The 22,943-nt window shown below is 45.5% G+C and overlaps 11 protein-coding genes across 11 annotated transcripts; 8 read left to right on the top strand and 3 right to left on the bottom strand.

The window, feature by feature from the left end:
- The first annotated feature begins 2,252 nt into the window (after positions 1 to 2,252).
- F9C07_2221172 (uncharacterized protein) lies at positions 2,253 to 3,757 on the top strand. Its single transcript, XM_041291478.2, has 5 exons — positions 2,253 to 2,367; positions 2,418 to 2,880; positions 2,928 to 3,122; positions 3,172 to 3,477; positions 3,530 to 3,757. Exons 1-5 carry the CDS (start codon positions 2,264 to 2,266, stop codon positions 3,551 to 3,553), a joined length of 1,092 nt encoding a protein of 363 aa, XP_041145385.2. The 5' UTR covers positions 2,253 to 2,263; the 3' UTR covers positions 3,554 to 3,757.
- A 1,453-nt stretch (positions 3,758 to 5,210) lies between these two features.
- On the bottom strand, positions 5,211 to 6,436 carry F9C07_2282729 (putative endo-1,4-beta-xylanase B precursor). The gene is made up of 2 exons (XM_041291484.2): positions 5,964 to 6,436; positions 5,211 to 5,903 (listed from the first exon to the last, which is right to left on the bottom strand). The coding sequence occupies exons 1-2, from the start codon at positions 6,317 to 6,319 to the stop codon at positions 5,507 to 5,509; spliced, it is 753 nt and encodes a 250-aa protein (XP_041145384.1). The 5' UTR covers positions 6,320 to 6,436; the 3' UTR covers positions 5,211 to 5,506.
- A 642-nt stretch (positions 6,437 to 7,078) lies between these two features.
- F9C07_2202320 (uncharacterized protein) lies at positions 7,079 to 8,472 on the top strand (the record flags this gene model as incomplete). Its single annotated transcript, XM_071509536.1, has 5 exons — positions 7,079 to 7,614; positions 7,770 to 7,861; positions 7,889 to 8,036; positions 8,097 to 8,163; positions 8,212 to 8,472. 5 exons carry the CDS (start codon positions 7,079 to 7,081, stop codon positions 8,470 to 8,472), a joined length of 1,104 nt encoding a protein of 367 aa, XP_071365324.1.
- A 1,187-nt stretch (positions 8,473 to 9,659) lies between these two features.
- F9C07_2202302 (uncharacterized protein) lies at positions 9,660 to 11,393 on the top strand (the record flags this gene model as incomplete). Its single annotated transcript, XM_071509535.1, has 4 exons — positions 9,660 to 9,742; positions 9,806 to 10,993; positions 11,022 to 11,296; positions 11,347 to 11,393. The coding sequence occupies 4 exons, from the start codon at positions 9,660 to 9,662 to the stop codon at positions 11,391 to 11,393; spliced, it is 1,593 nt and encodes a 530-aa protein (XP_071365323.1).
- Positions 11,394 to 11,804: 411 nt separating this feature from the next.
- F9C07_1479139 (uncharacterized protein) lies at positions 11,805 to 12,379 on the top strand. Its single transcript, XM_071508130.1, has 2 exons — positions 11,805 to 12,045; positions 12,115 to 12,379. The coding sequence occupies exons 1-2, from the start codon at positions 11,977 to 11,979 to the stop codon at positions 12,334 to 12,336; spliced, it is 291 nt and encodes a 96-aa protein (XP_071365322.1). The 5' UTR covers positions 11,805 to 11,976; the 3' UTR covers positions 12,337 to 12,379.
- Positions 12,217 to 14,091, bottom strand: F9C07_2154166 (uncharacterized protein). The gene is made up of 5 exons (XM_071509251.1): positions 13,912 to 14,091; positions 13,241 to 13,855; positions 12,858 to 13,181; positions 12,475 to 12,791; positions 12,217 to 12,421 (listed from the first exon to the last, which is right to left on the bottom strand). The coding sequence occupies exons 1-5, from the start codon at positions 14,016 to 14,018 to the stop codon at positions 12,339 to 12,341; spliced, it is 1,446 nt and encodes a 481-aa protein (XP_071365321.1). The 5' UTR covers positions 14,019 to 14,091; the 3' UTR covers positions 12,217 to 12,338.
- Positions 14,092 to 14,194: 103 nt separating this feature from the next.
- On the top strand, positions 14,195 to 15,353 carry F9C07_2282727 (uncharacterized protein). The gene is made up of 2 exons (XM_041291476.2): positions 14,195 to 14,352; positions 14,407 to 15,353. The coding sequence occupies exons 1-2, from the start codon at positions 14,320 to 14,322 to the stop codon at positions 15,271 to 15,273; spliced, it is 900 nt and encodes a 299-aa protein (XP_041145381.1). The 5' UTR covers positions 14,195 to 14,319; the 3' UTR covers positions 15,274 to 15,353.
- Positions 15,354 to 16,074: 721 nt separating this feature from the next.
- Positions 16,075 to 17,204, bottom strand: F9C07_2282726 (putative short chain type dehydrogenase). The gene is made up of 3 exons (XM_041291482.2): positions 16,818 to 17,204; positions 16,401 to 16,732; positions 16,075 to 16,318 (listed from the first exon to the last, which is right to left on the bottom strand). Exons 1-3 carry the CDS (start codon positions 17,096 to 17,098, stop codon positions 16,131 to 16,133), a joined length of 801 nt encoding a protein of 266 aa, XP_041145380.2. The 5' UTR covers positions 17,099 to 17,204; the 3' UTR covers positions 16,075 to 16,130.
- Positions 17,205 to 17,750: 546 nt separating this feature from the next.
- F9C07_2282725 (Alpha/beta hydrolase fold-1) lies at positions 17,751 to 19,730 on the top strand. The gene is made up of 2 exons (XM_041291475.2): positions 17,751 to 18,670; positions 18,732 to 19,730. Exons 1-2 carry the CDS (start codon positions 18,257 to 18,259, stop codon positions 19,086 to 19,088), a joined length of 771 nt encoding a protein of 256 aa, XP_041145379.1. The 5' UTR covers positions 17,751 to 18,256; the 3' UTR covers positions 19,089 to 19,730.
- Positions 19,731 to 19,747: 17 nt separating this feature from the next.
- F9C07_7708 (uncharacterized protein) lies at positions 19,748 to 20,403 on the top strand (the record flags this gene model as incomplete). The annotated part of the gene is made up of 2 exons (XM_071511668.1): positions 19,748 to 20,189; positions 20,303 to 20,403. The coding sequence occupies 2 exons, from the start codon at positions 19,748 to 19,750 to the stop codon at positions 20,401 to 20,403; spliced, it is 543 nt and encodes a 180-aa protein (XP_071365320.1).
- An 808-nt stretch (positions 20,404 to 21,211) lies between these two features.
- On the top strand, positions 21,212 to 22,887 carry F9C07_2231688 (myosin-crossreactive antigen; the record flags this gene model as incomplete). The annotated part of the gene is made up of 2 exons (XM_041285602.1): positions 21,212 to 21,756; positions 21,813 to 22,887. The coding sequence occupies 2 exons, from the start codon at positions 21,212 to 21,214 to the stop codon at positions 22,885 to 22,887; spliced, it is 1,620 nt and encodes a 539-aa protein (XP_041145377.1).
- Positions 22,888 to 22,943: the final 56 nt, after the last annotated feature.

Here is a 22,943-nt window from a genome sequence, read left to right as displayed (position 1 = left end):
GGGATGATCAAGAGGGAACAATAGATCTATTCAGCCAGATTGTGGTGCAGAGCTCCGTTCTTATATGGGCAGGGATCTACATGGGAAACGGTTTGGCTTAATTCCTGTACCAGCCTCGCACGGCCTAATGCACCGTTTTTATTATACATTCGATGATGCTTCCTACGAATCTAGCAACTCTACTTTTGACTTCGTTCCTTTCTACTCTAAAGCGTGGTACAGCTTTTCCTTTGTGATAGGAGCCAATCAGTGATAATGCTTCAATCTGTTTTCCTTTATATCACTCTGGCTCTTAGTGCTTTTGGTATTTACCTCGGTAAAGAGCACCAATTCATTGGGTGCGGGAGAAAGTCTACCCTCGTCAATAACATCTAGTTTATAAACAGCTGCTAGTATGTATATTGTGAAAGAAAAGTATTTGATAGCTACAATATAAATAAAGTAAATTGTCTCGCCTTCACACTCTGCTGGCGGTTTCGAAATATGAGTAATGTTAATATTGGTAATACTATCCACCCTCTTATAATGATTTTGTTTTCCCTTTTCATGGCAGAAATGTCTTGGTAGGAAATAACTGCACATAGCTACACATACCCACAACCTTTAATCCCAAGTTTATAGGTCTGTTTTAGAGACCTTTCATGGTGGCTTGGTGTTCGGTTGGTATTCCTGAGACTGCAATGGCCCCATATTTTGGTTCGAGGGGAGAGCTGCTCCCATCACAGTAGGCTGTGTTCGAGAAAAATATATGTATGAAAACACGATCAACGCTTAAGCTGGCATCAGATCCAACACATGCAGCTGTTTGCCTTTAACATAACGTCTTGGACCCTGTTTAATGTGTATATAGTGGCTCCCATCGGCCTTCAAATTATTCTAGTTTGGCATACAAGTCGTTAAAGACACTGCCCGTGTATAACCTTGCTAGACAAGGATTTGCTGGGAGATGACAGGGTGTACTGGCGACTGTCATCAACATAAAACATGAGCAGTGTCATGCATGTCAGTCATGTCACTCGGACAGGGAGGAACAAACAGAGTCGGTAAACGGACATACCCGATAGAGAGCAATATTCCATCCCGTGCTTCTCGGGATCGGCAGTTGAGGGTCTCGGTCAATCTCCTATAATTATGAGACATTGTCTCGGATGTGGGGGCCGCTACCAATGAGGGTGAAGAATCTTGGCCTACCACATTCAATGCGTTCCCGAGAGTCAGTCATACTGATACATTTTTCTAGGGTCCTTTGGACTAGCACTTGACTTAGTAGAGAATTGGTATACAGATAGAAAAGTTACTAACGAAGTTTAACTGACTAGTAGGCATTTTCACGTTTTAAAATTGAACATAGATAGGCTAATAATCATAATACTTTGCGCTATCGCTAAAAGGTCTTCCCTCCTTACGATAGTTTGGTTACGCATTAAGAAGCTGCCGAAGGACAACATAGACAAGAATACCCCGACTGCTGGATCGGAGGACTATGCATATATTGCCTATATTGGCTTGTTGGAGAGCTCATGAGCACATCACCGAAAAGAAGATCTTGCAATGATGCTCGCCTTGCCCTTGCACTTCTCGGTGTCGAGATAGATCTTGTCTGGATAAGGAATTCCTACTATTTAGGTAAACCTCGAGATACTAAAAGGGAAACACGGACCTTGGGTCGGTGCTCAGGATATGGCTGGCCTATGCATTAGCTACACAGATAATAGTGTCTGTCTCTTTTCTGTTCCAAGGTATCAGAACCCAGACATCCACAATGAAGTTTCCTTTGGCTACTGACCCAGCTGGAAAATCGTGGAGACACGATCGTTATAGTTTTAAGCTCGGTGAACTTTAATATACACCTTTTCAAATTGTTTCCTAGATTATGTAAATACTTGAACTAATCCTTACCTACTGCAGACGAATGAGCACAGGAGATCCGTAATGCGTTCAATTAAGGCCATGGTCAACAGCGACTGGCTCTGACCACGAGGAGAAAGAGCTACAGTCAGCCATATCCGTAGGACCGTAGCCAATGTAAGCTACTCAAGTCAACATTGTGGGTACATACCACCATTCCACAATCTAAGGGCACTAATGAATGAACCATTTTGTAGATCAGATTAGTAACTAGGGTCTAACCCCTGACGGAATCCACTGAATAGAGTGATGGCGGCGGTCGCTGCCCCAGGAAAATTTGACTATAACTTTAAAATATAAAACCTTACCAGCTTTTCATGAACAGCCTTGCATTGGTGTTGTCTCTCAATTCTGGATGGTGTATCGTCTTGGAAAGATGTACAGGCCAACCACCAAAAACGAGTACTGGTTCTGTGGGATCCTTCTCGTTCAAACACTACTGATCACTACCCTGGAAGTGTAGGTGCAGCGCTTGCATATGACAATCACGAATGACTAATACATCATAGATACATTCTTGTACAATGGTTAGGTTGGGTCAACGATAATGTAACTCAAGTTACCACATCTTACATTGTCCCGATTGGCATGGGCCTCGTAACGTTTGCATGTTTATATGAGACACTGCTGTCCTTAGATGCCATCCACCACAAAAACAACATCCTACTTGCTGCGATTTGCATTAGCAATGCATGCATTGTTGTGTATTCTGTCTTACAGTATATGAGGATGCGTGTAACTACTCATACGCTGCAGTACAACCAGGATAGTACCGGTCGCCCTCTTGCAGATCCTACAAGGGATATTTGGGCTTTAATGCAGCCGGCTGAACTTCTGATCCCAATTATTCTGGGCCTCACCTCTCTCACCATCATTCCCGCTGCCTACCGACTACATAAAGACTATGCCTGGGAGATTTATAAATGCATCCATGGTAGCGCCGACCTTAGATTGCGATATCTAGCATACGAGGTAAGTAAGCCCGACCCTTCTTTCATTTTAGTGCTAATGCGCGATAGATATACTTGGTCCTTGTTAGATTCGACTTTTTCTTTCTAGTTGGTTTTATTATCCAATACAACTTGATCGACGTTCATTTTGATGAACCAGAATACTCCCTTACTATGGCCATTATACCGGCGGCGCTGGTAATTATGGTCTTTGGGATTTACTGTGTTAAGTCAGAACTGCGACCTGGCATGATCATTGTCATTGTACGTCTTTCATTCTTCTACCTCCAGAATCATTACTAACGATATTTAGGTTTCCCTCCTTGGCTTGATGGCCTACATTCTCAGTCGCATCATTGTTCTATGTGGAAACACACGACGTGCCTTTACTCCAGGCAAGGAGATGATGTTGCTTTTCGCTGGAGTGACCCTGGCCCTTATCGTGCCCACGCTCGTGTGCGCCGTTCAATGCATGAGGAATTTTGACAGCGGGCTGAAAAGTGTCACTCATCAGGAGACTCAGTGGCCGGGAAGTTCTTACATGTTTAAGAGACTATCCAGTCGTGGCAATTCCCCGACTAATGCTCGATATGATACACGATATAATCCCCGGCTCTCCCTCGATTAGGCAGTCAGTACTGGGATTCAAGAATCATAATTCTCAGCGTTACCTCTACTATAATATAATGAAATAGTTTAATTATTTGTTGATAATACGACAATGTGCCTGTAGCTTATTCAACTGTCGCAATTCACTAATTTGAACGTCGGCAAATGTTCGCCGGCGAGGTAGTCTAAGGATGGACCACAATGCTTCATCTGCCTTACTCGAATTCAAAAGCCTGTCTATGGATGATCTCGAACTGAGTAGACAAAGTGGGATCTGGCCAACGCAGGCGCATAACGAGGGTAACTTGAACCACGCTTCTCAGGTGAGTCTTAAATATACATACTCCGGAGTATCTATTAACGAAAGTCCGAGCCTGTGGCTACCAATCGGTGACTTAAAGGTTCAGTGAAATGGATGCCTTTTCTTCGAGGTCAAGTGGATACAGTTTGGTTTTTCCGAACGGAAAAAATTCGGACATTGACGTTCTAATTTTACACGCCAGTCAGCCCTTGTAGGGCGCTTCTATTGAATCAAAACAGCATTTACAAAAGTTAAATCAGTATAGCCATAAAATATCATGTTTTAAGTTTCTTCTGATAATAATTTAAATATCGGGAGGCCGCCTCACCTCTCAAAATGCTTCAAGATCAACGTAGGGCTAGGAAATAAGGCACTAACATGTACCGTTTACAGTAGGGTAAATAGTTCCCTTTAGCGTATGCAAATTGTCTGCACCTCTTGGCAGTTCTTTCTTTCTTTCTTTTTCTTCTCTTTTTTTTTCCTTTTTTTTTCCTTTTTTTTTTCTTTTTCTTTTCTTTTTTTTTTTTCTTTTTCTTTTTTTTTTTTTTTTTTTTTTTTTTTTTTTTTTTTTTTTTTTTTTTTTGTCGATGCTGTTATAGACACGATTTCAAAGCAGCTCAATATCCAAGGCCAATTATATATCCAGATCGGTGTTTATGTGGCACAATACGGTATATAGGAGAACACTAACCATAAAGATCGTTGTAAGTTGGATTCAAATCTATCAATAGCGTACTTCACTTCGGTCTGCGAATTGGTTATCAACAGAGACTTTTCAAACAGGTGCAGAATACTGGTACAATACAATCTCGATAATAGCCCTAATCCTGAATTTCGGCTCAATGCGAAAGTAATGTGTTTTGCGTATGCTTTCCTATCTCTGATATCATAACCTTTTCAAATATTTAATGTACCTTTAATTTAATTATTCACAAGGTTGGGTGACAACGTATTAATTGTTACGGGGCACCGAGGACCACTATGACACCGCTTAACAAAGATGTTCCCTAAGTAACTACAATTAGGTATTAGCACTCATTGCAATTCCGTGGATTGCAATTTATCTAGCATCGAGGTTAAACCTTTCACCTCCATGTTCTAAAAATATGAACCTGACTATATCTGCCCCTAGAAAATCTCCGTTCGGTAAACAGGGCCAACCATATTCAGCCCTAGCCCGTTTGTGAAACAGTTTATGGAGTTAGTAGCAATAAATATAATAGCCGGACAGGGTCCGAAAAAGTGGAGCAAAGACTACCCACTTTCCATCACGCCGCAAATCAAGACATCACTCTGAAATAAGGAGTAAAACCTAGCGTGGCATATTGCGGACCCTTAACCCCCTAAAAAGCTTAATGGTCAGATTGCTAGCCGCGGAGACGGGACTAGATTGTTCGTCACTACTTGCTCCACTCTGAGAATATGTATGCTTGTTGAGTAATCTAGAAATTCCATGTAGCCGCATTAATTAGTTTGTAACATGTAAAGAGCTACGGACAAAGATGAGCGGAACAGGATTAGGCCCGCCAAGTAGCTAATTGAATATGATAAACGTTAAGACTCTGAAAAGCGAAAAAAGGCAACGAACATAGGTGAAGGCCCTGGCGCGCCCAAGAATGCCCAAGCAGGTGTCCGGTGTATATTCTCAGTCTGTCTCTCTAGCTTTCTAAAACATAGGTGGTTGTATAAATCACAGCTATATATGACCTCTATAGCCACACAAACCACCTAATCTCCCTTAATGCAGCTGGAAATCAAGGTTTCCGCTGCCCTTGAATCCTTCAGCAGTGACCATCTGGAAGACAGGGTTGCCTGGCTGGAGTCCGAGTTCTTTCCAGCGCTTGAAGTGAGCAGTAACATCAACTGAGCCAGTGGTGCGAGGATTGCGACGAACAGACCATAGCTGGTTGAAGTTGGTGACACCGTAGATCTTAGGAACGTTCCTGTACGGAATCATGTAGACGTCGTACACGCCGCCGTCAACATTGACTTGCCCAAGGATATGACCGTTACCAGGGGTGCCTGTGCCGTGCTGTTCGACAACGTACCACTCAGTCACGGGGTCAGTAGTCCAACCGTAGACGGCCAGAGTGTAGTCACCATCAGCCTTGAAGTGGCCATCCCAGGTCAATTTGCTAGTCACGAAAGGACGTCAGTTCAACACACAGATAAGGTTAATACAAGCGGTTACTCACCGAGTGCTACCACCCCGATAGCCCTTTCCGCCCAGGAACTCTTTGTTCGTGTTCCATTTTAGTTGGAACCGGCCACTGTCAGGAAACTCGGTGTAATCGGCGCCCGCATGGTTGTCGTTGTAGAGGGAATAGTAATATCCCGCGGAGTTCACGCCATCTTTGCTAGTTCTGAGGTCTGTAGAGCGACCTTGAAGTTTATCTTCGCTGGTGGCATTGAAGATACTCTCTCCTATCTGCTGAAGAAGGCCGTATGACTTCTCGCCTCGAGCAACGGGCTCGTTAGGCGTGGGATCGGTAGGACTCGCCAGAGCCCCGAGAAAAGGTAGGAGAAGTAGCAGTCTAGTGGCAGACACCATGTCGGCAGCTTGGCTAGGGATCTTTCGAATGGATGTTTTACTTTAGAGAACAGAGAAAAGGATTGATGTCTCTCTCTAGCCAGGGGTAGAACGTGAATTTATTGCCTGTTATCTGAGCCCTACTTCCCGTCGAGTAAATAGAATCCTCCTAATCAATGGTTTTATGTGGGGCTGAATACCACCCTAGCCCAAGTCTGAGTAAGAAGGTATTATTGGAACGGAAGGGTCCATCAAATTAGAGTTTCTGACTTCCTGATCAACTGAGACTAGCTGCCTCAAATTGACAACGTCAGTAGATTACGTCCTTGTCACTCATCGTTTGGTAGCCGTAGCAGATGGTCAGGGCAAGGCAGTTACTCTATATTGTCACCTAAGAACGGGCGAGGTATCTGGAATAGACGCGAGGTCATTCCCCGATAATCATACTGTGTTCCTTATTGCCCTTTCGCCGAGTCCACTTTCTCTCCAGCATTTGTTGTGAGCACAGATTTACGGTTGTCCCTCCCATGAACATAACCATGACTAGCGATCTGGGCCCTAATGAAAGAGCTGATTCTCATCTTTCTAGCAAGAAGTCCTTCGCAGATTCGGACTTTCTAATATACCGCTCCAGCCAATTATTGTCCACAGTTTCGCCGGTGGCTGTTACTTTGAATCATCACAATGACCATTCATCCGATTTGACTCGCAGAACAGTGATTTATTCCTGTCTTCTTTGTTCAAACTTCTTTTTGTTCGACTCATTTACAGGAATTTGCGATGAGTCAACTGTTGTCATCATGTATTCGGTTGCTACGCCCACATATCTTATCTCCTGTCCTCCGTGAGGCGCGCATGCCACACCGCTGCGCCTTCGCTATCACCGCGTACAACTCAATGGTCACCAATGACGATTTTCAAAGCGAAATCTTATACGAGTCTCTTGATGGAGTGGAGAGACTTGAAAACTATCGACCAGGTGGCTATCGCCCAATACAGGTTGGAGATCACCTTCATGATCGATATCAAATAATTCATAAGCTGGGACACGGCTCATATTCAACTACATGGTTGGCCCGTGATGAACAAAACAATAATTACGTTGCAGTAAAAATTCGCACAGGAAACTCAAACCCAAGGGAAATAGATATCTTATCTATCCTTACTCATCCATGCGATCCTGCGGTCAAAAGTCCTGGTAAAACAACGGTTCCTTCAATTGTAGACACATTCACTATTCATAGTCCAAATAGTAATTATGCTTACTACGTTACTGTCCCAGCGAGAGCTAGTTTCTCTGGTGTAAAAGATGGCTCGTAGATCCGCTTATTCCAGCTTAGTATAGCCCGGGCATTAACTACGTAACTTATTCTTGTTGTGGACTATATTCATATCCAAGGGATCATCCACGGAGACCTTCATATAGGCAACATTCTTCTCAAATCTATGCCTAATTTTGACCAGCTCTCAGTCGAAAAATTATAGAGAAATATAGAGCACTCGAGCTCGACCCAGTTGTTCATTTGAATAACAAGCCGCTTCCTCCTGAAGTCCTATCCCACGGTATTGCACCCGTATAGCTTGGGGAAGCAAGTGAGGACATTACACTTCCAGAAGCCAGGATCTTGCTTACAGATTTTGGTAAGACATTTTTATACTCAGAAGAACTAAAGTATAAATCTCACACCCCTCTTGTCATCCGTCCCCCCGAGGCTCGATTTGAACCAAATACGCCTCTGTCTTTCCAATCAGACATCTAGACTCTCGCCTGTACCATTTGGTCTATTATTGCTCAAAGGCCACTATTTGAAGGATTCCTCGCGACGGAGGATGATATGACCTGTGAGCATGTCGATACTCTTGGTGTTTTGTCCCCGGAGTGGTGGAAGAAGTGGGAGGCACGACGACAGTAGTTTACCGAGGATGGTACGCCAATAAACCGTAACCCGTACCGGTCTTGGGGGGACCGATTTGAGGATAGCGTGCAACAGCCCAGGAGAGATAGTGGAATGCCTGTGTTTGACGCAAAAGAGAGGGCCGCTATCTTTGACATGTTACGGCCGATGCTTTCATTCAAACCAGAGAATCGAAGTACTACCAAGCAAATTCTCGAGACAGAATGGATGGTGAAGTGGGCTCTACCTGAATATGAGAAGGGTCGAAAATATGGCTAGATAATGAGCATGAGTTGTTCTAGGCCGAGATTGGATCTCTTGTACCTGAAGGAGGGAAAACACCATTGCCCAGCTTCGAGGCCCACCAATCAGGATTTTCGCGCTTGACACATGGGCGGAATCTCTTTCTGGCTCGGCTCGTTTGTTTAATGTAAGAATATAATCATCGTTAATGAGCGCCTCCTCTCGTCGTCGCATCAACGGGAAAGGTATGCCCTATAGAACGGAAAGTTGCATTCACCATTTTTTCTTCTTTCTTCTTTGTGCTTTTCTTTTCTTTTCTTTTCTTTTTTTTCTTTCTTTCTTGGATCCTTTTACTATCAAGAGATCTTTCTTAAACGGGTCAACGGTCATTCTCCATAAATTACCTCCTCCAGAATGTTCCAGCAGGTGTGTCAGTCATCCGACGATATATCGAGTCACCATCAGGTCTCTTTTGTGTATTCTGCTTCTTCTGTGGAACTTAAATCCGAATACCTTCACCGAGGCTTAACTTGCCACTCTTTCCATGGTAAATACTCGCGAGATTGGGGCGGTCGAAAGCGAATCTAGCCAATAAAACGCATTTAAGGTGTTCAAAGCACAGTTGTGCAGTTATGCTCGGCAATACCTTATACATTGCATTGAATCGCTTACGTTGAATCATCACGGAATTGCTACCGATGTTGGCCGCTGATAAGCCCTTTTACATATTTAGTATTTGCTGAGGCACATTGGGATTTTGCTTACAATATACATTGACTAATAGACGCATAGCCCACTCAAATATTGACAAATTTATGCTGTGCGACCGACAACCATCCAAGATATATCAGTCCTCTTCAGAGGTAGTAATCATAGCCTCAACCCCGCAGCGGCCTCACGGGCTCACATAAGCCTTACATGAGGTCGGATTTCTAATTCTGACTTTTTGGGTTACTCCGCAAGGCTACATTGAGATCTTCTGGACCATGGTGACATATGATGTGCACATGCCGCTATGGTCAATAGTTTATCAAGGCTTGAATAGCTTTCCAAAGAGTCCAAATTTAAGGTCATCCGCACGAACCAATGATCCAGGATCAGTAACTTTATTAGGACGACTGCTAAGGGACTTGGCGTTTTCCGTCGCCTTCTACCAATACGTATCTTTTCCTTCATCTTTAGCTGTTTATCATTCAGCCTGACACGGCAAGAATCTAGCCGCAATGGTCGATAAGCAAACGAAACCGAATTCTAAGAGCCGTAGGACCAGCAGCAAGCGGTCCAGAACGGGATGTCGAACATGCCGGTGCGTCTGCATCATCTAGAACTAATCTTCAAATTCTACTAATCATCTATATATATGAGTTAGAGCACGACATTTAAAATGTGACGAGAGTCCCGGCGCGTGTCGAAATTGTACCTCCACCGGCCGAACCTGTGATGGGTATGACCTCTATCGACTGCCTATAGCAACGACCAAAGTCGCCAGGGCACAAATCACCCCGGCACTAGTTGACAGCCTGCGCTGGGTTATGACCTCCGATGAACGTCGTTGTTTCTCTCATTTCCAGCACCACACCATTCCGACCTTGTTAGCACTGTACGACTCGTTGCTTTGGCAAAAGCTTGTCATGCAGATGAGTTACTCTGAACCGGCAGTTTACCATGCGACAAATGCCTTGAGTGCTATCCACCAGGATATTGAGGCGAATGGAATCCCGCTTCCAGGTCAGGATGTGGATAGTCCTTGGCATCGGTTTGCACTCGAGCAATCGAATCGGGCGATTTCTTTTCTCACTATACGCCATGCTACCTCGGATCCTCATTTACAAACTGCTGTACTGCTCTGTTGTCTGCTGTTTGTTATGCAGGAGTTGCTCCGTGGTCATTACGATATTGCGTACAAACATTTACAATGTGGTGTGCGCATTCTACGAGAGCTGAAGGCAGATATACAGCTTATCAATGGAAGCGAGACAAAATCACCCGTTGACAAATGCCTCATTGGGACATTCCTTCATCTGGACAGCCAGCTAATGTACGGCGGGGTTGAAGGTCCGCTCTCAAGTCTTGACAGGGAGCTGGAATACACTCCGGGTGAATCACAGGATATCTATGGAGAATATAACAGTCTCCAAGAGGTGAGACATGCGTTTAGCTGTCTAATGAGGAGACATTTCCGGTTCCTCTCACGAACACAAGAGCTTTCTGCAGAGGACATCAAATCTAACTATGAAGCGTTGCACTTGAAACAACAACAGATTCTGTCTCAGTTGTACCGCGTCGCCTGGAAGCTTGAAGCATTCTCGGCTCGCTCATACACCCAACTTACAGAGAAGGACCAGCGAGGACTCGATATGATCGACCTTGCATTGAAGAGTATAACACTCGGAGCTCGAAGATGCTTTATCCGCTCAAATTCACTGGTCAAGCTTTACACGCCTGAATATGACGCTCTTGTGTCCGAGATTGAAGATGTCATGTGCAAGCTACCAGACCGCCCTAGTATGGTCCTTGACGTTGGGGTCATTATTCCCCTCTATTATGTGGCGCTGGGGTGCAATGACTTATGGCGTGCGTCGGAGAGCAATCAAATTACTCCGCAGTTGGCCACATTTCGAAGGGGCTTTTGATTCGAACATGGTGGCTCTTGTAGCTGAAGAATTGATTAAGGCTGAGCAGATGATGGAAGAGGAGTATGAACCTGAGAGTTGTAAGTCGGAGGATCAAATGGAACCAAGGGCATCCGAGGAACGACAGACACAGATCACTGGAGACATTCACAGCAAAAGGTGGCCTACTGCAGGACAGAACACTTATTCCCTGGACGATTGCCTGAAAACCAATAATTGTTTGGAAAGTTGGCCTTGTATCCAACGCGTCTCCTTGACACGCTGTATGATAAGCCAGGGATGCGTCGACCAAAAATGATTGGCTGGAAAGATAGCTATTCCTAGTGGATGTTCTATATGCTCGTTCTGTTAGAAGAAAATTGTTACGCTCGGCAAACGCTGAGATAAGACACTTACCAAGCGGTACTCTACTTGAGAGTGGTATCATGAGTATGGCGAGCCAATGTCATGTGGAACGTATGTTGATGTTCTAGACCAGTCACACAGTGATTGTGAGTACATACATACAAGAGCAAGTGGCGATTGGCAACCCATTCGCATGTTGTGATACATTCATCCATCATCAATGTATAGCATCGCTGCAGATACAAGCCATTGCTGATGGTACCAGAAGGTCTAGCCAGAGCCCATGCAAGGGAGCTTAAGGCAGAACGGACTAGAACCGGTTCTCCTCCCAGCAAGTCGCCAAAAGAAGGGAAGAGGCTGAAGGGCTCAGAGATTGAAAGAGCCTAGAACACCTTTAAGACGCCTGTGTGAGCAGCCGTTTATATCTGCCGACATCTAATCCAGCGGAGCAACGAAGTTTAATCAAATCGGGGAACATCATGTTTTGTGGAGTGTGTTCATGTGAACAAAGGACACGAGGAAAGTGGTCCAGATATCCCATTATTTTATTTTGACGGACGCTATGGATATATTTTCGGATGCATGCTCGTCCAATCATCACACCTTACGCCACACTTTTGTACGTCACTCGGTATGTATATAATTGCCTCGTCTTGCCTCGGCCTTGGTTGTATAACTCCTTAACGTATGTTCTCGTAAGGCATTGCTATTCCTTGGCGTCACTGATTCGCTGCTTTGTGGAATCCTTGGCTTGATCTTCGCATATCTACGAGGCTCTATAGTTTCACTGACATATAATAATAGTATACTAAGCGCTATCAAGAAATCGACTGCAGTTACTTCATATTATACTTTGACTCAATTGTTCGGTCTATTCATGATTCAAATAGATCTAATCGACTTCGGCGCCTATCTCCCGTAACTTTAAGCAAAGGAAATTTTACCTGCCTCGATAGATTTTAATAATCGCGGCGCTGTATCCTCATTGAGAAGGCTAAGGTAATACTCTATTCACGCACAATTAGCCAACCCAGTCCTAGAAGCTCTTGGGTCAACATACCGCCACATAACCACCTTGCGTTCACCATCTTTAAGAATCCTCTCAGAATCCGTAACTTTCTCAATGTCTCACTTGAGTTAGTTTCCATCCACATCCTCTTTGTCATTATGCTCGCCGCTTTGTACACAAGAAATGTGATAAAGGGAGGAAGGCGATCCAAGTCTATGGCTTGTGTACCACTGACAAAAGGGTAGACCGTGTTAGTTATGGTGGTGAGAAGGGGGCTTAGAGAAGATGTGGCAAGTGTTTGGCAAGTTAAAGTTTGTGCATCGGTGATCTGAACTTTGGTGCCGTTCTCGTAGGCTAGGAGAAGGCCACTGTGCAACGTCAGTGTCGATGCGAATATTTAAAGGAGATATATAGAAGAACGCGGCTCAACTAACATATGACAAAGTCCTAGCCCACCGGAGTATATCTGGTCCGCATCTTCAACCTCTTCGATTAAGAGCGTGCGGAGGCTATATGATGTCTCCAGCAAAAGTCTTATTTCTTCCATGTTGAATGTTTGTTCTGAAGTGGGGTTATGTAACGCATTGTGTATGTTATCAAGAAGTGTGGACGCTTCGAAGATACGAGAGAGTTGCCAGAGAGGGTGTCTTGTGTCTTTCTCGGTACCGGTGGGCCAGGGGACTTTTTTGAGGTCATGGATACCCTTTGAGAGAGAGCAAGTGAGAGGTGGACGATGTCCAGATTGTACTATTACATATCTATAACGTGTCAGTACAAAGGGGAGTTACAGTTTTGAGGGATAGTTGGAGACCTGCACCTATCCAGAATTCGGATTGCGCACCCGATTAATACGGCCTCCTCACTCGCTGACTCATCGTTAGTAGACGATGAAGATGATGGAGGTAAATAAGCGTGGAGTTTAAGTGCATCGGCAGCTCTGACAGTAGTCCCAATAGAAATGTAAGCTGCCGGGTAGAAGCCATGTGCAACTTCAAATAGAGTGACCAAGGTCCTTGCTTGGACAATTTTGAGCGAGGTGATACCGAGTCCTTCGATCACTGCTATCCAGCTCTTTACCTGTAGGTACGCGGACTGAAGACCCGATAGAGTCCCCTCTCCTGAAAAGGGAGGCGGGGAGGTACAAAGCAAACTAATACAGAAAGCAAGGAGCGTGTAATCCAGGGAAGCTTCGTTCCAAGATTTTGGGAGCTGAGCCTGAAATGTTTGTGCGATAATAGGGAACCAAGGATGGATGGATTGGATGTATGTCGCAAAAATATCGCTCGGGGCTGATATGAGTTTCTTAGCAATAGCGTCTTTGATATGGCCAGGATTTAACACTCCAAGGGAAATCTCTGCATCGATGGAGGACGGTGGTGTCGAACTTGGAGATGATATCACCCGTCCTTCATAGTGACAGGCTTGACGAAGCCTAGAGTCTGTGTTAGGAATTCCACGGCTCCAAATAGCATTTCAACAAGCACTCACCTCTGGCATAGTCCGCATTCAGGAGTAGCCCTGTCGCATCGCCTCTTCTGGGATCTGCATCGTGCGCAAGCCTTTCTGGCAAGGTGCACCCGAGGGCGAGCATCCATTTGACGAGTTTATCTTACTTTAATATCAATATGCGTAACGTGAATCCGCATGCCGGCGGGAAGTTTATGGTGTTGAATGCTTAGTCAGTCGAATTTGCGGTCTCCACTCCGGCGGGGTTTGCGGACTTTCATGATTTAGGTGCGGATTCATAGTAGACTCTTAGTAAGGTGATTTAGAAGTTTGTAAGAACTGTGCTTGAACCTGAATATATAATGGTCTTATGACCCGCGATAGAAGTCGCTCCGTAACTCACTTTCTATCCTCTGAAGCGCTCTCAAGATAACACTGGTTTTCAGCACGATGCCTAAAGTTGAAACTGTTGCGATCGCTGGCGTAAGGACTCCAAAGAACATATATAAGAGCCAAATGTCTGATAGTTTTTTATAGGCATCTGGCACCTTGGGACCCTACGTATTCCAAGCACTTGTCAATGCAGGCTTCCGAGTCTCGATTCTCACTCGTTCTCAAAAGCCTGGCGCATATGCTTCGAACATCAAGGTCTTCGAAGTTGACTTCAATTCAGTGAAGTCGTTAACCGCTGCACTTCAAGGTGTGGACGTTGTCGTATCCACTGTGGGTGTTGCCGCAGTCGACAATCAAAATGTGCTTATCGACGCCGCCATTGCCGCAGGAGTGAAGCGTTTCATTCCTTCCGAATTTAGCAGTGTTACCACCAATCCAAAGCTCGAAACTCTTCCAATCTATAGCTCCATGTTTAAGATCCGGAACTATCTCGAGGAAAAGACAGCAGCTGGAGAATTTTCATGGACCGTTCTTGCATGTGGCGCCTTCTTGGACTCTGTTTTGAACTCTCCAATTTTGCTGGACTTTGAGAACCACACTGTGACTATGCTCGACGAAGGCGACAATCGGATCAGTTCTACCTCCTTGCCTGGGGTGGGGAGAGCTATAGTTGCAATCCTGCAAAACTTTGACGCCACGGAGAACAGAGTCATACGTGTATCAGAGGCAATTTTGACTCAAAACCAGCTGATTGGGTTTGCAAAGGAGCTTCGGCCTGACATCAAGTGGAGGACCAGCAAAGAGCGAACAAGCGTACTTTTGCAGGAGAGTCTGGAACAATTTGGTGCCGGTGACTTCTGTATGGCGGCCTTCATCAAACTGATTAAAGGTACGGCTCTCGCTGGTGATACCTATGGTAGCGCATTTGATGTAACGGATAACGAGCTGCTTGGCATCAAAGAATTGGCACCAGCAGACTTGAAGAAGCTTATCGCCGAGAAACTCGCCTAGAGTAGAGTGTGCCTTAGAAAGCTAAAAAGGCGGAAATCTGAGCTGAATGATATATAATAGTTGATATCTCTGTCGTATCGACCCATTTTACGATACATATGACTGTAGTTTGTCTGGTATCGTATGGTTGTAGCTGGGAGCGGTGGAAACACGCTTTTACAGCTGGTGAACAATGCTAAGGGTTGTGCTTAAGGTCTCCGCTACCAGATCAATCCATCAGTCTTGCTTAAGGTATCTCCTGAGAGCTAGGTCGTCACACCTTTTCTAGTCCGAGTCCTGATATCTAGTATTAGCGTCATCTGCCGATACGCTTCTATACTACGTGTTTGTACAAACTGTGTAGAAATAGAGATCATGTCGGCATGTTTCAACGTACGGAGACCACCCATCTAATATATGCGTTCCCTAGATTGTGTGACATCAAGGGGAGACTTCTAGCGCCATCAGTGTGTTATATTTCCAGGATTGCTGATTCCTAAATAGGTAAAATGGATTTATTTCTCATTCATTGCTAGCAATTCTACTCCTACATACTCTTAATTAACCTTCAGTATCCCGTAGATCTTCAGAAGGTGAAGTAAGGCCTGAAAGGTCACATGACGGCAGAAGACATCTAGCCCTAAGCGGCTTTTCCACCTCAACTCCTTTGCAGCTGTTGATACCAGGTCACCGGAGATAGGTTCAATCAACAATCTGGCAGGAAATGTACTGTCTACCAGATAACCCAAATAATTTAGGAATAAAGGGAAAGCGGTATTTCATCGCTCAAAAACGCCAGTGTCCGTATCCCAAAGTATGATCAATTCCTGGCTGTATATTATTCTAAAGGTATGAGTGGACATTGCGACGAGCAACGACTACAGCGAAGTATAACCTCCGTCGACAGGAAGCCCAATGCCAGTAACCCAAGTATTCTCCTCAGATGCCAAGAAGATGGCAGCATTTGCGACGTCCTCAGGTTTGCCCAAGCCACGGAAGGGATGTAATTGCTGAACAAATCCTCTGACGTCTCCAGAAATTCCTGAAATGAATGCAGTATCCGTGTCTAGCAAGGTTATTATGTGAACCAATAATAACACCCTATAGTTCAGACGGCAGTCAAGTAAATCAGAATGGGATAAACTTACAACCCGGACAAATCGCATTCACGTGGATGCGATGAGGCGCACAGTCCCACGCTGCAACCTTCGTAACTCCCATTGTGGCATGCTTGGAAGCTACGTATCCTGACATAGACGCAGCCCCGGTCAATCCGAAGACACTGACAATATTGACAATCCAGCCCCTATCCCCACATGGTAAAGGATCCTGCTTTATCATCTGAGCAGAGGCGTATTTGCATCCCAGGAACACACCAATTGAATTAAGGGCAATATCCTTGTCCCAGACCTCTTGTGAAAAGTCCCAGATAGGTCTTGGATTATCAGCTTCGGCAGAAACTCCGGCGTTGTTGATCATTCTATCGTATTATTGTACTGTCAGTATACGTCATTTATTCCACGCAGTATCGAAGGCTGTGGGAATGAGTGGACACATATACGTACATATCCAATCTGCCATATTTTATAGCTGTATGTCCAACCAGTCTTTCCTCATCTTCAGCTTTTGAGGCATCCACTTTCAGAAACTCAGCGGTGCCTCCATTTTGGGTAATCAAATCATGCGTTGCAACTTCAGTTTCAGTAAGTATTTCTGTCCTTGCTATCTCCCGGATATCAGCGCAGACGACCACTGCGCCTTCTCGTGAAAGTTTCAGTGCGATGGCACGTCCAATTCCACTGGAAGACCCAGTGACAATTGCAATCTTGTTGACAAGTCGTGACATAGTTGATAGCTTGGATAGGCAATACCTGTCTTTGCCTCAAGGCTTCTTCCCATCGTCATTACTGAACTCACTCATACAGTATGGTAGTTTTATAAGTGAGTTGCTGATATTGGATAAGCGTTTGGATAAGTGCTTTGAGCCAAGGGGATTGCGGGGAAAACTGCGGGGAAGTCTAAGAATGACCCAATCGAATGGTCCTGTCGTTCTGTATCAATCCCCAGGTTTGATCACTATTAGCCCGGTTGGGAGATTTTAGACCGAGGAATCGGGCCGAGGTGGGCTTTGTGTCTTGCGATGATCCGACATGAGATACTCTGCAGTACCTGGAGATTCGAAGTACCGTCTAAGGAATCATAGCTCCTTGAAGAGTATTATACTGAGGTTAATAGATAGCCATCAATCTTGCCAAGGTGAATCTCAATACGGACGAACAGGAGAATGGAAGACATTCTGATCTAGTCCAGATTATTTGACCTTACTTTTAGAGATCTCTTTTTTCCAGAATGAAATGTTATTTCACCAAACCATGCCTTCTATAGACAGGAAGCCTCTTCATACTCTATATCTTGGATTCCAGGTGTATATATTGTCTGCACCTTCTTAATAGGGGTCACAAAGTCATTGAAAGAGATTCATTAAATTTATATACCCAAGATTTACTAAAAATTTGCACATCACACACTTATTACTGATACGCTGTGGAATCCTTCTATATTGATCTAGATAGACCGTACTTTGCGGACTAGTCTACCTATCTTTTATGTCTCCCCTAATGGTTAATCTTTTGCGACTCAATCCCACCTGGTAAGTCTTGAACCCTAGTAGTTTCACTAGTAAATCAATAGAATCCCGGCCAAACGCCGAGCCGAACACAGGTTCGTTCCATATAAGTGCTTACGTACTGTCCGCAACGTCCACTCAGCATGTTGATAAAGGGACGTTTCCCCGTATATAACAGGCCACTATTACCGTGTGGCTTAGACGTTTAGACATGCCCCACAGTGATATGAGGCATATGACTCCACCTTTACTGTCGCCCCCAAATTGCGACCCTGCTACGTTCGTTTCAGCTGCAGAAATTTCTCTTAAATCTGCCCGTGAAGCGAAGATCTTCTGCCAAACGCTTCTTCATAATTAAGCTTCTGTGTTGCTTTAGCCATGAAACCAACTGTTGTGTTCGTGCCGGGTGCGTGGCTTGTTCCCGAGTTCTACAGACCCTTCTTGGAAGCGGTTCAGGCTGCGGGGTTTCCAACATATACAGCTGAGCTCCCGTCTCTGGATCCAGTTGATCCGACCGCGACTGATTGTGCGACGGACGCTGCGAGCATCCGGCGTCTTGTATTCTCCTTGGTGGAAGATGAGGGTCGCGATGTGGTACTAGTGATGCATTCATACGCGAGTATGCCGGGAGGTGCCGCTGCCGTAGGACTCTCAAAGTCAGAGAGAGTCCAACAAGAGAAGAAAGGAGGGGTACTGGGATTAGTGTGCATGGGTGCATTTCTGGTCCCCGAAGGCGTCAGCTGTGCTGGGACGCAAGGTGGCAATCTACCACCGTGGATCTTATTAGATCAGGTTGGTATCAAGATCGACCCTACTATATATGATTCTGAGGAAGCTCACCCGCAATATATAGCCCTCTACCGGCCTCAATATACCTGATCAGCCAGAGAAGACCTTCGCTGCAGATGTCAGTGAGGAGCAAGCGCTAGAGATAAGCAGTGTGATCAAGCCGCATGCCAGCCTCGCCTTTTTCTCAGCCCAGCCTTCCCCTGCATGGGCTGACCCTGCCTATACCGGGAGGTTAGCATATGTTGTAACCACCGAGGATCTGGCTGTTCCTAACGTCGCCCAGTACGGCATGATGTCGGGGACAGGTCAGAACTGGCATGTGCGGGAAATTGAGAGCAGCCACTGTGCACCGTTCATCACCAAAGTGGCGGAAAGTGTGGGGATCTTGCAGGATTTCATTCAGACATTTGAGAGACTGTGAACTAGGTCTCCCAGCCTCCGACATTATTTGTCAATGCACGGATGTAACCTGTGCTATGTTAATGTGACATTACGTACAGCTAGACCACATAATCCCTGTTTTGTTTTTCATATGCTTAGGTACCCTGTAATCCAGTTAGCTGCTGTTGTTCTGGATCTCCATATCTCTTATACTATGCTTTTAGTACTCTATTCTAGCTGCAGTGTGATAACTTGACATTCTAGATCTGCCGCCCTTCATTTGTCCCTCGATTATGGCAGGCCTACAAGACAATGTAACAGTCGCTTGCTTTTGAAACATCTGCAAGGCAGCATCAGACATCACTAACTGTAACGGCGAATAGGGCTATCCAGAACCAAAATATGAAATTCCATTGCAGGTTACGCCGGGGACAATCCCGGCCTAGTAACAGAACGGGTATCCCGGCGCACGAAGTAAGACAGAGAAAGAAACTAAACATGAAAGGCAGGAGTGAGGGAACCATAGCAACATCAAAGACGATAAGTAAAACACCCGTTGACTACGAGACAGAAAAGAGGGCCATAACTGAAATACGGGGTATAAATACTGCCCTTCTCCCAACTGAGTACATACATTCCAGATCAAAGACCAAGATACTCACGACTACCGGGTTTTATATCTCTTAAACTTTATACAAGATGCATTTCTCAGTCTTCCACATCCTCCTGGCCTCCTTAATATCCATTGCGCAGCTGGCCTCTGGCCAAGGCACTGACGCCTGCAACGTCCCTCCCGCCATCATTACCAACTTTACCTGGCACAATAGCACTTACAATTGCGGATGCGATGATGGTGGCTGCCTTCCAACGGGTCTTCATGGCGGTCCCAGCTGTGGTCCACCAGATATGGTGGAAGCAACATTCTCTCAGCGATCTCCAACATACAATGACACGTTGACCTGCGGCGCATCTGACCCAGGTAGCGTTCCTGCTCGAGCGATTCCCGGTGGACCATTCAACTGTCGATCACTTGGACGGCATTTCATCTTCACGGTGAATGGCACCGAAGGAACACTTACCTATGTGGAGCCTAACTTTATTTGGTGGGTTCGACGACAGCATTATTTGTGTACCCTACGCAGTACGTCTGCTGTATCGTTAGGGCGATAGCTAACGTATTGCTATAATCAGCCCGAAAGGCAGAGCGCAGGTGACTTACGTCGGATTATTTGAGATGGAGTGCGTATTTGATAGGTTTCGAAATTCTACTTGTGTGCAGAGCGAACCCACCTTTCAGCTTGAACCGGATGAGGTCGTGGGTATTCATTGAGCTTCGTCCACAGTTACCGAAATGAGCGCCTTACATTGACTTTTGTACATAAATACTACATCCACTGCAGTGATTCTGAAGCATTTCGAAATGCATATGAATCGATTTAAAATTCCACATTTATCGTTATGTGTCAACCATAACGAGAGTTCAGTATCATTAAATCCAATCCGGTTCGAGTGTTTCGTTGAAGGTGATCTTTAATTCTGTTAATATGAAAGCCACCAATAATTTGATGACAACATCATGATGCTACCTGTGTTTATATGAAGGCTAGATGGGATAGCGTTTATTTTAACCTTTGATGGCGTTGGCAATATCTGTCACACCACTTGAACGGGGGTGTGGTGACCAAGAGGGAGGTCGATGGGAATATTACGCATGAGCTATAACTTCGTCCGATAGTGATAAATCACTGCCATAGAAGGTGGCTGATCATAACATGAGCTACAAAAGAATTCTCGACGTACTGCTATGCAATCATTCGGTGTTTAAACTATATCGAGAGGATCAGCCACGGTACCAAGGGTCCAAGTGTGGGCAACCACAGGAACGCTGACCTTGAGTCTCCTGACCTTTAAACAGGATATAGTCGAGACATGTCTGGCCAGATACTATATGATAAACCCCAACATCCACCAGGAGCTACTCAGCCCAATTTGTCCTAGCCTACTATGTCACAGTTAATGTATGCTTTCTCGGTCCTAGCTGTCATATGATAACTCTCAGTGGTATTTAAAATCAGGGCCGCACAATACACTCACTGTGCCTTCTGAGCTATCAATCACAATCGGACTATGAAGCCAATCGTCCTCGGAAAAAGTCCACTCAAAATGACGCACAAAGAGAGTTCTGCTCGACGAGACCCTGGGGATGTACAGGCCTGGTTGATTGGCGGCGGCATCGCGTCGCTAGCTGCCGCCGTTCACTTGATCAACGATGCCAAGGTTCCCGGAGAACATATCCATCTACTTGACGAGCATAAACACGCTGGCGGAGGGATGCAAAGCTTCGGTGATGCAGAAAATGGCTACGTGCTGCGTACTCCCTGTCTTCCATACTTCCATGATATCTGTGTCCAGGACCTTCTATCTTATGTTCCCAGTCCTGGGGACCCTAATCAGTCCATCATGGATGCAGTGCGAGCGTCTGAGAGCGGGGAAGGGGAGAAGCCTACTGCATCATCTCGGCTGGTAGAACAGCGTTCGACGGGCCTCGAGAAAGTCGATGATCGACAGTTTCATTTGGGTATTAAACACCGATGGGATCTCATCAAGCTCATGGTTGAAGGCGAAAAAGCGGTTGCCGACAAGGCTATCAAAGACCTTTTTGATGAGTCGTTCTTTAACTCCCATTTCTGGACGCTGTGGTCTACAACGTGAGCAGGCCCTATCTTTCTCATTTTATCGACTTGGCTTGGTTAACTTTTCATAGCTTTGCCATGCGACCCGAACATGGAGCGGTCGAGTTCCAGAGACACATGCGCAAGTACCTTGAAAAGATCAAAGACATCAATAATGTCAGTGCATTGGACCGCACTCAGTATACGCTCCATGATTCCGTCATCCTCCCTATAATTGCGTATCTGGAGAAGGAAGGCGTCGACTTCCGGTTCAACGCTAAAGTAACTGATCTCGTCATGTACCCGGAGGGCGACCCAACGACAATCTCTGAAATCAAACTCGTCCACGATGATAACAGCCCCTCGCTCGTGATTATTGACCCCATGGACATTGTTATCGTTACTCTTGGCTCTGTCAGTTCGGGATCTGCGGTCGGATCCAACAATGCACCACCCAAATGGGAGGCATGGGATGCTCTAGAGGATACAATCATGGAAGACTGGTCCTTATGGAACAAGGTCTCTGGAATGGCTACCAGGAAATTCGGGAATCCCGTGCCCTTCCGTTCTCATATCAAAGAGTCCAAGGTCGTAACATTCACCATCACCTTGAAGGATTCTACATTCCTCGAAGACTACCAAAGGATGACGCACAACGAACCCGGCTCAGCGGCCTTGGTATCCTTTGTTAAAAGCAACTGGAACTTAAGTCTCAGCGTACCATCTCAGCCCCTCTTCGCCAACCAACCGGCCAACGTTCACGTTGTCTGGGGATATGGCAATGACCCCGAGAAGCCCGGCAATTTCGTGCACAAGCCGATGCAGGATTGCAGCGGGAAGGAGATACTATTAGAAGTGCTTGGCCACCTGGGTATCGATCAGGAAAGAATTCTCCCTAGTGCTAACACTATCCCCTACATCTTCCCATTGGCCACGGCATCGTTGCTGAAACGGTCTCACTTTGACCGTCCCGAGGTAGTTCCCCATAATGCGACCAATATGGCGTTCGTGGGTCAGTTTGTGGAGATCCCGCACGATACGACTTTTAGTATGGAATATAGTGTGCGTAGCGCTCAGATGGCGGTATATAATTTGATGGGACTTTCGAAGCGTCCTCCGCCGGTTAAGACGAACGTGTTGCTGGAGGTGTTTGGATTGCTGGCTTGATGATCGGTCTTTCTAGGCAGTTTCTGTCTACTGCTATTTCTTCTGATGTCATATCG

This window comes from Aspergillus flavus, chromosome 3 (assembly GCF_009017415.1).
Source record: "Aspergillus flavus chromosome 3, complete sequence".
NCBI lineage: Eukaryota > Fungi > Ascomycota > Eurotiomycetes > Eurotiales > Aspergillaceae > Aspergillus > Aspergillus flavus.
This window is presented reverse-complemented; position numbering and strand designations above follow the sequence as displayed.